The sequence below is a fragment of the Leuciscus leuciscus genome, assembly GCF_965113295.1.
Source record: "Leuciscus leuciscus genome assembly, chromosome: 12".
Lineage (NCBI taxonomy): Eukaryota > Metazoa > Chordata > Actinopteri > Cypriniformes > Leuciscidae > Leuciscus > Leuciscus leuciscus.
This window is the reverse complement of record NC_138736.1, coordinates 36,142,058-36,154,569: the sequence shown is the minus strand read 5'-3', so window position 1 is coordinate 36,154,569 and position 12,512 is coordinate 36,142,058. Positions and strand designations below refer to the sequence as shown.

The 12,512-nt window shown below is 43.0% G+C and overlaps 1 protein-coding gene across 1 annotated transcript in view; it reads right to left on the bottom strand.

Annotated features, from left to right (window-relative positions):
* LOC309511201 (uncharacterized protein) overlaps positions 1-4,990 on the bottom strand; it is a 34,884-nt gene extending 29,894 nt beyond the window's left edge. The window contains exon 1 of the mRNA XM_082186332.1: positions 4,875-4,990. Coding sequence (XP_082042458.1) covers positions 4,875-4,950 — 76 coding nt within the window. The 5' untranslated portion in view covers positions 4,951-4,990. The remainder of the gene's footprint in view (positions 1-4,874) is intronic.
* Between the last annotated feature and the right edge of the window lie 7,522 nt (positions 4,991-12,512).

Sequence of the window (12,512 nt, the reverse complement as noted above, 5' to 3'; positions counted from 1 at the left end):
AGGTGAACACAGCCCACTGAGCTTCTACAGATGCCAACATTGCAAAGACAATTTTTGTGCTACATCTTCAAGGACTATAACAAACGTCTTACTGTGACCCCGTAAGTGTTCATCGGAATGTGACCCACGGGATCAAGGAGGGAAACTGTAAGACTGAAAATACTGGTTGAGGCCTGATTTATGGGACAAAGGGCTGGCTGATTAACATTTGACCTCCCCAATACAGCCTTTCTTCCTCTCAGAAACTAGGAACTCACACAAGAACATGGTTTAATGTGAATATTCAACATTGACTGTTATGTTTTTGGTGTCATTTGAAATGTCTCAAAGTGAGTGGTACAGATATCTCATATCCAGATAGATAAAATAAAAGGAAATAAGGTTTATAGAAGTTCATAGAAAACTGGTTTAGAGATAAGGCAACCCCCCTTCTGTGGGATAGAAGCCATTTGAGAGTGGTCTCACCCCATCCCCCTTGTCACCTGGTCAGAGGATAAAGGAAGGTGTTCTGGCTCTCTCTCTCTCTTCTTCTTGGCTGGACGAGGAATTGGATAGGTGGTTTCTCTCTCTCTCTCTCTCTCTCTCTCTCTCTCTCTCTCTCTCTCTCTCTCTCTCTCTCTCTCTCTCTCTCTCTCTCTATCTCAGGTACAAGCTGGGTAAGATTCTTTGGTGTAACCAATGTATAACCATGTTCTAGATATTTGAATTGATTGTGGAATTGATCTCTGATATCTGAAATATTAAATTGCTACAATGTGATTATTCCAACTGGGTTTGACATTGTTTATTTAATGGTTAAAAGGAATAGTCAAACATTCGCTCACTTTTAGTGAGGCACAGATATTATTAAAACCTTTCATTTATGGAGTCAGATGAATTAACGAGTAAATACATATGATTAATGTATTACAAATTTAACCAACCAATACTTTGCATGAGTGAGGACAGAACATGTGATAACCTTCCCCGTGTATTGGCGAACCGGAGATTGGACCAAATATAGCGGGCCTTACACTTGTGATTTAGCTGCAATCATGTAAAAATGTTATAATATAATTTACAACAGTGCAAGTATTCCACAGCGACTCTAGGGGTCGCTGTTTGACAAAAACACAATTTCTACTTAGTGTGGCTTTAATGCAGTGCATGTGTATATAGCTTATGAATGTAAAAGGTTCGTAAAGTTTTAAAGACCAAAGCTCATGACAAAAAAAGTTATTGTCTCCTAAAGAATTATTTGATTATGAACTGCCGAAAGGAGTCGTCAGCAATTCCAGTCTCAAATCCTGTTACGGAGAATCCAAAACAAAACGAGAAACCTTTAAAATATCATAACATGAGCACTTGAAACACTTCTAGTCGGCTCACAGGAAGTTAAATGGTAAACTTCACACCAGTTCACACATCACAGTTGCTTCAGGCCAGGGGTGCAAAAGTTCCTGGAGGGCCGCAGTCCTGCAAACTTTAGTTTCAACTCAGGCTACGTTTACACGTGGATGGCTATTTTCATAAATGGACATTTCACCCCTCTTCGTTTTCAAAAATAACATCGTGCACACGAACCCGTGTATATGCTGTCAAGAGCATGCCAAACTCGTAGGTGGCAGTGTAACGAGAAGCTCAAGACCACGTTAGCCAATCAGAATCCCGAAAATAGTCACATTCTGTGACGTCGCTGCTATGTCTATGCCTAAAACTCAATTTTTCTCAGTTAACGTGCAAACAAAGTATTCCAAAATCTCCACTCTGGCCGGAGTTTTTAGAAAGAATCGTTTTCAGAGGCGAATTCTCCGTTTGCATGTAAACGAAGGGCACAAACGAAGGGAAATGTCTCCGTTTTTCAAAATAGCCATGTGGGGCCACATTCCTGTAGTTTTCAAATAAGCCTGAAGGACTTGATTAGCTTGATCAGGTGTGTTTTAATTAAGGTTGAAGCTGTGGATTGTGGCCCTCCAGGAACTGAGTTTAACACCCCTGCTTTATGCAATATATCTAAAAACATATTTATTTATACTTTTGGCAGATGCTTTTATCCAAAGCAACTTGCATTGCATTCATGTTTACTTTCTGAACCCATGACCTTCCCTGTTACAAATTCCAGCATGGTCACCAGCATAAGGTATGTTTTACACACTGGGTCCTGCTTGGGATGCTGGTATGTTACATATCACGTTTCTTAATTTGTGTTCATAGTTAAATAAAGATCACGACAATTTCCCTAACTAATTGAATAAATTATTTAATAAAGAAAACACATGTTGCTGGTTACATGTTTACTGGCACAGTAAAAATGTTCAGTGTTAAACAGACACTGCTCAGTTTTCATATGGTCCCAATCTAGAGAGTAAAAGTAACTCTGAAGCAATGATGCAGTTTCAGAAGATTCACAAAAGTGATGATTGAGCATTAGTTATGACACCTGCAGTTAACAAACAGAATCACTGAAGATAAGAGGAACAACATGAACAGAAAAAAGGGAAGAGATGAGTAGAAACACAACAACTACAACTGTCTTACAACCACACGGCCTTAGATGAAAGCAACTGCATATAAAATCTATATCTCACCAGAGGATGATTAAACAACTCCAAAAACAGCATTACCATATTCACTTATTACAAACCAGTTTGGCTTTATTTCTTTCATATGGTTGTACAAAGGTTGTTGAAGCCCTTTGGTTGAGGAGTTAATTCTCTCTCAGCGATTGTTGAAATGTCATGCTATTACTATTGTCAACAATTTTTCACGCAATTACTATTGTCAACAATATTCCATGTTCCTGAATGCAATGACATACTGTACCTTTTATTATGTACAGTTTTTGGAATCAGTGACTGACAGCTGGTTTTTGACAGACGTGAGTGTACTCAGTTATTCTCTGAAAATCTTCCCTCATGCTCTCAAATCTCATTCATGTTACTTCTACATATAAAATAATATCACAGGTTTGGCGCCAATAATGCAATGCATTTTTTCTTATACCTTAATCATTTGCATTTGAATATAAGACATTTTAACTCTGAATTACAACTTCAAGATTAGTCTTTTTAGACAAACAACGAAACAAAAAAAACTATTATATGGCTTCAGAAGACTTACTGCACAACCCATAACACATGAGTTGTGAACTCATTTGATTATTTTTAGGATTTTTTCTGGGACATTTTTGGAGCTTAACAGAATATTTATCCATTTTCACATAAAATTGTTGCATCGAATTGAACTAGACAAGTGTACATAAGAATGGTTTCATAAATGATTTACACATTTTTCTTTTTCTGCTTGTGTTTCATGCAGTGAAAGTGAACGGGGACTGGGGTTGCATTATGCCTGAGATCTGCTTTTGGGGTCCACAGACAGAAAGTCAAACAGATTTGAAATGTCACAAGGCTGAGGAAACTATTTTAATTTCACAACTATCACTTTAATAACATTACTAACAGTAATTTTGTTCTTTGTAGGGATCTCGGTAAGCTGAAATACAAGTTTGAACAAGAATAAAAATCCTCCTGTAGACCCGAAAATCACTGAAGTGCCTGGACCATCCACCAGAAAAGAGGAAAAACTAACGGAAAATGAATGCACCTTTTCACTTTTCTAACTCTTTAAGTACCTCACATGTCCCTTGATCATGATCCCTCACATGATTTTATTATTGATTGCATTTTATGTTGCAGTGAGTAAAGGTGCGTCACATTTGTGAATTTCGTGAAATTACACAGGCAAAAAGGTCCATTGACCATTGTCAGCAGTGTAGCGATGTAATGTATGAAGCACAGCTCACACAGGAGTCACTTTCGCACAGCTTTCTGTTGGTCAAATCTAGCAAATTCCAGTGACCAACTTGGTCCCATAGTGACATTTTTGACCACACACAAAATTGTTGATCGTGTGAATTCTTATGGAAATGACTGGAATTCACCAGTGAACATTCACAGAACAATTTTACTGCACCTTAACTCTGTTATAATGGAATAGTTTTCTGCTTCTTGTGACATAAGGAATACTGTTTCTGGGTCGAAGCCTCTATTTCTACTTCCTCTATCTTGTTTCATGAGAATACTCAACAACCATTTATGAGCACTGTTGATTCAAATCACACATTTAAGCTTTTCAAAAGCCACAGTGTACATTGCACTCTCCAGTCTTCTGTGGGGCTACCACAGAAACCGAAAATTCTCGGGCCAGCAGCATTTGTCCAAATTTCAATCTTAACCATTTCATCAGAAACAATCTGAAAACAGGGCTTTAAGTGTAAAATACCGAACTTGTCCTTTAACAAGTTTTAACAAAACTTAAGTTAAGTGAAGATGCACATTTTTAATTAGGGTAGTCAAAATGTTTTTTTTTTTTGTTTGTTTTTTTACATTGATTTATTAAATGGAACATGTGTTTCCATGCATTTTGTTGAGATGCCTTTTCTTGTATAGCCTATTGTATATACAGTACATGGTTGATTATTCATGTTGCTTATGTATTATACAAATTTTTTGTGTGTATTCATTGATATTAATCTATTACTAGCTTTTCCCCCCCAAGTGCATGGAAGTGTATGTATTCAAATGGATCTAAAATATGTAATAAACAATTCTTATTTTGTATTTGGTTCAGTTTGTTAATTATAATAGAAGTCAATAGTAACAACATTTTTGGTTCCTGGAGGCCCCCAAAACTGTTCCACACAGTGCCTTGTATAAGAGTTCCTCTGGAAACCTGTGTGGTTCCTCAGACAACCACCCCTTTTTAAAGGGTGCCTAGAGGAACTACAGACGGTTCCGCCGGTGTGGCAAAGTGAAGAAACCCAAAAGGTTCCTCCAGGCACCTTTTATCATTGAAATAGAAACAAATGCATACTGAAAACATTCCACCCTTACCATTGTGTCGAGAGCAGTTTTCACCTGAAGCAACTGTTGAAAGTATGAAATCAGAATTTTCATAGATTGAATCCATTTCATGAGCCTGACAGAAGACGTGTCCGCTGAGACTTGAGTGCTGCTCGAGTTTGTTCAGAATAAGGAAGTCACATAAAATGTCATCCTTATTAATACAGACTTGAAGTAATGAAGTTATGAGTCTGACTAACAAATTGGGCAGCTACATGTTCGACTACCTCTAAAAAATGAGGTATAATTATATGTTTGTGTTCTCCAAAAGTGAAGAATGAGGCTGATTACTATTGATTTACAACCCCAAACATTAAGCATGAAATCTCATATTGTTGGCATTTAGATTTTGCTGCAGCAGATTTTGAAACCTTTTAAAATAAATGTCAACATAATTTCAAGCCAGATTGTGGATTGGACGATATTGCACTTCAGTATATGTATAGTATATAAGTTCATACATGACATGTTGCATAGGATCATTCTGTGATACTTTTGTATCCTTTTTTAAAGCTTGATGCTGGTCATTATTCACTAATAAAGATGAGTGTCACTGATGATGGCTTAGGCTGAAACGTGTCTGTGTGGACATGGTATAAATAAATATATGAGATATAACTAGAGAGTGTGCTTTTTCATCTTAATTTGATAACTTCTTTATAACTCGCACCCATAAACGGTTTGAGAGTTGAGCGCACCAGTCCTGTTCTCAGGTCATTATTCACTGCCATATAGATATAAATAGACGAGCACGAGCTGAACATAAAAAAAAAAAGAAAAAAAGGAAGAACAATATACTGCATTAGAACAACAACACCAGGGTGAGTAAATGATGAGCATTTTCATCTTAGGGTGAACAAACCAACTTTGCTTTGTTTTGTTAAACCTAGAACTCAATGTTAGGGCTGTAAAAAGACTGAAATAATTTAAAACAATTCAGCAGATTTTTATGAAACCAACCAGCGACTTTTTAAGAAAACAAAACAAAATAAGTATTTATGTGTAACATATGTGGCCGGCTTGACGCCCTTATTACATGTTAAGGGAAAAGACAAAGCCAAGACATCTAGCAAAAGGATTCTTTTATTCTTGACTGAGCCTAACAAAGGGACTCAGCATTAATGTTTTGTTGGGGGAAAAGATTTGGGATTCTAATCCAATTAGATGAGAAAAATTTTACATAACAAAGTAATGAAAACAAAGACAAACACCCACTTTTCTTCAATGGGTACAGGGAATAAAATAGTAAGCAATAATGTGAAAAATAATTCTTCACACAATCTCAAATAAAACTCCAAATCACATGCCCCATTCAACTTAAACCAGTGCAAACCAAGTTACAAAATGTATAAAGGGTGTACAAAACAACGGCAGTGGTCTGTTTGTGCCTAATAAAACAAATAGAACAGAATATGAGCAATCAGCACATTTCACCAGATGAATGCATCACCCATTTTATACACAGTTCACATGTTTATCTTCTTTTGAGCATATTAATCAGTAAATAGACTAACGATAACAGTACACACTTTACACATACAGTAGTACAATCCTTTTCATGCAATATACGGAAACACTTTGGGAGAATAAAATGAACAAAACTCACTCTTATTAAGCCTCTGAAGCACACAGAAAAAGCTCACGTGGTAATTGGCACCTGTGTGATCTCACGTATCGTTTCTCTCCCCTCTAACACAGTATAAAGGACAGGAGTTACTGCATGTTCAGTTATTATATGAAATAAACAGCTATTTAACATTTGAACAACTCTTACAACATACAGTATTTCAGGTTAACTCACGCTCAATCTCCGTCAACGTGATCTGAATTCCCCTTCCCCACGGGCAATCTCTCACGTGCAGGAACACAATGCCTGTATGATCGGCAAATTAACCCATCCACTCGATAAAATCACACAACTGTAGTCACCACACACGGACAAGTTGATATAAAGCTGGAAATGTCCTCTCTTTAACAGTTTTATCAACTATTTCTTTCGCTGCGTAACTCTCGTTTCTAACTTTTCTCTCTTCCAGTCTGACGTGCACTTCCCTCCCACGTGCACGAACTCTTAAAGGGGACAGCGCACATAACTTAGTTAACGCAACAAAGGTGAATTACTGGGGAACTTAACCAAGTTTAAGGCAAATCTTGCCCTGGTTACACTCTCCCCTGCCTACAGTCAACGTCCTCGATGACTGCAAACACCCTTTAATCATTCCCTAATCCTTGTAATTTACTGGACGTATACAAGACCATACCCGCTAACACTTGGGAAAGGACATCGGGACTGAAGGACACAGCATTACAAGAGGATTTAGGCAGTCTGTTTGGGTTACTGTGAACACCAGCAGTTGAACGCTGGGTTCTGCGTGGTGTAGGAATGGGCGCATCCACATGAATACTCTCTGCCCTAGGCTTTCGGGGAACAGGAACTGGTCTGGTCAACACCACGTGTGAAAGTGAATCAGTTCTCTCCGCATCAGGCAGAGAAGGCTCTCCAGCAACACTCGCCTCATTATTCACCTGTGCATCATTATATCTTTCCTGTGCTTCTTCAACTCCACCCTCAGCACAACTGTCTTGGTCCTCATCTGGCTGTTGTGACTCCTCAAGCACTGGATCCTCTGGGCCCCCCTCAGGCCATCTGGTTTCTTCCACAAGCACACATTCCGCATCTAAAGAAGGCATCTCATCCACCAACACTGAGGTAGGTGCTTCTTCTACAGGTCTCACTTTTCTCCGTGGCATTGGGACTGGTCTCGGGCAGGGCCTAATGTCTGATCTATGTACTCGTTTTGCAGGACCGTCTCCTACTGGCTCCACAGTGTAGGTCGTACCATGCACCTCTACAACCTTTTAGACTGTGGGTGCCCAGGCATCCTGTATCTTGTTCCGTCCAGGAGGACGATACCGTAAGTACACCTGCTGACCAACTGCCACTTCTGGACAGTATACCCCACTCTCACGCTTGGCAACTCGGTCTGCTGCCTTCCTTTCAGCATACTCAAGTGCCTGGGCATGAGCATCCCGAAGCCGCTCCTTATGGACGGACAACCAGGCGGGCTCCTTCTCAGGCACTGGCTCCTGGCCCAACAATGCATCGACTGGTAAATGTGGCTGCATCCCAAACAGCATATAGTAAGGGGAGTAACCAGTGGAGGAATGAGGTGTTACATTATAGGCGTACACCAGCTCAGGTAAGTACTCTGGCCACTTCCGTTTCTTTTCAGGTGGCAAGGAACGCAAGAGGTCATGCAGAGTTCTGTTAAATCTCTCGCACTGTGCATTTCCCTGGGGGTGATATGGCGTAGTGCGGGACTTTCTTACCCCATACAGTTTACAGAGCTCTGCAATAATGGCACTCTCAAAGTTCCTCCCCTGGTCTGAATGAAGTCGCTGAGGGACACCGTACTTGAGGAACCATTCCTTCAGAAGGATCTTAGCAGTAGTGTCTGCCTTCTGATTGCGAGTCGGGAACGCCTGGCTAAACTTAGTGAATACATCCGTCACAACCAGGACATTCTCCAGCCCATCTGAGGCTGGCTCCAGTGTGGTGAAATCCATAGCAACCACTTCTAGTGGATGAGAAGCCAAGAATGGGGTCCAAGGTGCCTGAATCTTGGGCTGTGGCATTTTGGCTAGCACGCAGCGCTGACACTTCTTCACCCACTTATCCACAGCATCATACATCCCAACCCAATAACAACGCTGCTTGAGCTGGCCCAGCGTCCTCTCTATGCCCTGATGCCCCATCTGGTCATGGACACTTTGCAACACCATTTCGACTAGACATGCCGGGAGCAGCAACTGTCGGCATTCCCCATTGAACACATCGTCAATGGTTCTGTACATCAGCCCTTCTTTCTCTTGAATCCTGTCCCACTGCTTAAACAACAACAGCACCGGTCTGGACAAGTACTTTCTCTCACGCTTTGTGGGTTTCCTCTTCTTGTCCCAGAAACTCTTGAACACACTGATGGTCGGATCTGCCCCCTGAAACTGACGAAGCTCATCCTTTGTGTATCCAGGTAATGTTGGGGTATTCTCCAGGTGTTCCCCTTCTGTCTCTTCATTCTCTAAGGCTGCCTGTAACTGTCCAATTTCTCCCTCTCTAGGACTCGCCCCTAGCCCTGCCAGGCCAGCTCCCACTGCAGTCCCTGTACGAAGCCCGCTGCAAATAGCCACACAGCCATCATACTCCGAATCCTCAGTTACCACCTCCATCCCCTCCAGTCCTGGTCTTCTAGAGAGTGCGTCAGCTGCAGTGTTACACCGCCCAGGGCGGTACAGCACTTTGAAATCGAATATTGCAAGCTGTGCAGCCCACCCCTGTTCAATGGCACCCAGTTTAGCCGTATTGAGGTGGCAGAGGGGATTGTTATCCGTTAGGACAGTAAACTTGGATCCTAGCAGGTAACTCCTGAACTTTTCCACCGCAGCCCATTTGAGTGCCAGGAGCTCCAGCTTCATACTACTGTAGTTCCGGTCATTTCGCTCTGCGCCCCTCAACCGCCGGCTTGCATAGGCTATCACAGACTTAGTTCCCCCTTGTTGCTGGTACAGCACAGCGCCCAATCCCAGGTTACTGGCGTCGGTCTCCAGCACAAAAGGTAGGGTGAAGTCAGCGTAGCCAAGTGTCGGAGCACAGGTGAGCTTCTCCTTGAGGTGCTCAAAGGCTTGCTGGCACTCCGTTGTCCAGGAGACCTTAAACAACTTGTTGGCCTGAGCAACACTCCCCTGGTGAACACAAGTGTTTACGACATCATGAAGTGGACCAGCCACCTTAGAGAAGCCCTCAATAAATCTTCGATAGTAGCTGCAGAATCCTAAAAAGGATCGCAGCTCCTTCAGAGTGTTAGGGACTGGCCACTGTCTTACTGCACTCACTTTATCTGGGTCTGTGGACACCCCTTGAGCAGATACCACGTGCCCTAAGAATTTTACCTCAGGCTGCAGGAAGTGGCACTTTTCCACCTTAACCTTAAGTCCGGCCTCCCTTAACCTCTGTAACACGGTCTCAAGCCTCACTAAGTGTCCCTCAAACGTACTTGAGTACACCAGCAAATCGTCCAAATAGATGAGTACCATTTGAAAGACCAGGTCATTCATTATGGCCTGCATGAGACGTTGGAATGTCGCTGGTGCGTTACATAGGCCAAACGGCATCCGCTGGTACTCATACAGGCCAAATGGTGTGATGAAAGCTGTTTTGTGACGGTCCTTCTCGTGAACTGCTACCTGGTGATAGCCACTCGCGAGGTCAATAGACGAGAACATCTTGGCCTTACTCAAAGCATCCAGGCTCTCATCTATTCGTGGCAACGGGAATGCATCACGCCTAGTTTTACAGTTCAGCTTCCGGTAGTCCACACATAGCCGAAGACTCCCATCATTCTTCCGGACTAACACCACTGGAGATGCATACGAACTGGAGCTTTCTTGAATGACACGCTTTTTGAGCAGTCCAGAGATATGGTCCTTCACTTCCTGGAATTGGTTTGGGGGTATACGTCGGTAAGACTGTGACACAGGAAGGTCATCGTTTAGGGGAATCTCGTGCTTTACAAGTTCAGTATAACCAAGGTCTTCATCAGTGATAGCAAACACATCCAGGTATCCCCTCAGAAGCGCCTTCAGCTCTGCCTGTTGTGCAGGGGTACCACCGATCTGTACCTTCTCCAAGGGACACGGCAGGTCACCGCTAACCCCTGTCATTGACCTCTGGTTAACCCTAACCTCTTCATGATCTGCAGAGATATGATGGAATCTAACTTCACAGGAGCTACTCTCAACATAATGACCCTGGGCAAGAACCCCTAGTTTCACCTTCGGTGGCAGCCACACACCTTCCGAAGACAAGTTTACTACCTGCACTGGGAATACCCGCCTACCAGGTAGAACCAAGGTAGGAACCAGGACCAAGCCACCTGGCAATGATGCCTTACCTGGCTCAAACAAGCTTAAGTCTCTGTTTCCAGCTACTTCTTTGTGTGTTCTGGCCTGAATTGTAGCCACGGAGGCTGCAGGTATGTACAACTTGCGTGTGCCTGCTACCCGGACCATAGAGTTCGCTCCTACTGGGGCAGCCTCTTGGACTCTGTTAAGGACGGCTTTCCAGTCAGCATCCAACGTCCCCTCCAAAGCATGGTCAAACTCAGCTAGGATTAATTGTTTACAACGCTGTGCTATGTTCATGCCAAGTATGCCTGGGGGCGCTGAGTCAGTCTCCCCATCATTCTGGTCACGTATCACCAAGAACCCACAACCAGGTATAGTCAACCCCATTACCTGGATATCAAGTTCAACATACCCAAGGTAGGGAAGAGGCAAACCGTTGGCAACAGTAATCTTTAACCACTTGCTCGTACAATGTAGGTCTTTGTCTTCGCCATGAAGATGTTCTTTGAAGAAGCTCTCTGTCAAAGTACTCACATTACTGCCAGTGTCTAACAAGCACCGAATTGCTACCCCTCCAGCGTGAATTTCCACTTCTGGGCACTGGCCCACTGCACGCTCCAGAAACCTCTCTTTTGTCATTGTGCCAGTCTTTGAGCCATCGGTGCCACCTCTCATTGCTCGGCTCTTCGCAATGGAGGCGCACAGTTTCCCGGAACCGGAGACTCAGGCGTAGCTGGCACAGGGTTTTCTTGAAAGCGCTGCCCCGTGCATTGCCTGGCTATGTGCCCAACGCCTTCACATCTCAAACAAATGGGTTGACCATCTCGGGTATACTTTGGCTTAAACTTGGGCTTACTAGGTTTCTCACAAGTTGGGTCAGACCTCTGAATTGTGAGATCACGGACAGCGTTGGTAAGTTCCCCGATTGCTTTCCCTTGTTGTGTAATTACCTTAATTACCTCTTGTAGGGCTACAGTCAGGTCGGTTGGTACAGTGGCAGTCATCCTTGCGTGCCCTACACTTTCCTCCACACTCACTAGGTTTCGGTTCCGGGCCACGCTAGTTGGACGAGGTCTCTCTTCTGAACACTACAACAGGGCCTCCTCCCGAACTTCAAATAATGTAGCATGAGGTCGCTCTCTAACCACCTTGCGCAGTTCCCTTCGGAGGGCGGAATCCCTCACCCCCTCTATAAACTGGTCTCTCAATGCCAACTGCACATCTGGAACACAATGTGGTGCTTGTTGCAGTGTAGCATTTAACATCAATGACAATGCATGTGAAAAATCACGAAAGTCCTCACCGTCCAATTGTTTTCGTGCATAAAATGTGTGCAACATTTGGGAGGTGCTACGCTTTTCCCTGAAAGCTGCCCTCAAATATGAGAACAGGTCTTCAGCCGACTTATCCTCCCTCCCCATACACAGCCTGACTTCATCTAGTGCTGAACCCTTTAAGTGGGAGAGAATAAAATCTACCTGATCTTCAGCATTCAACCCCCTCACTCTTATAACCCTCCCAAGTTCCTCAATGAACTCATCAACATTTTGGCAGTCTTTACCTGGGTCCCCACTAAAAGGTACAATCTGTCTCTCTCTGGGGATATACACATAGGATCTAGTATGGGCACTTGTCATGTTAGCCAGAGCTGACATTACTTCATCATGTCTACGTCCCAACTCCAAAATCTGGGACTGAAGCTGTGAGACGGGGTTACCTCCCTCAATG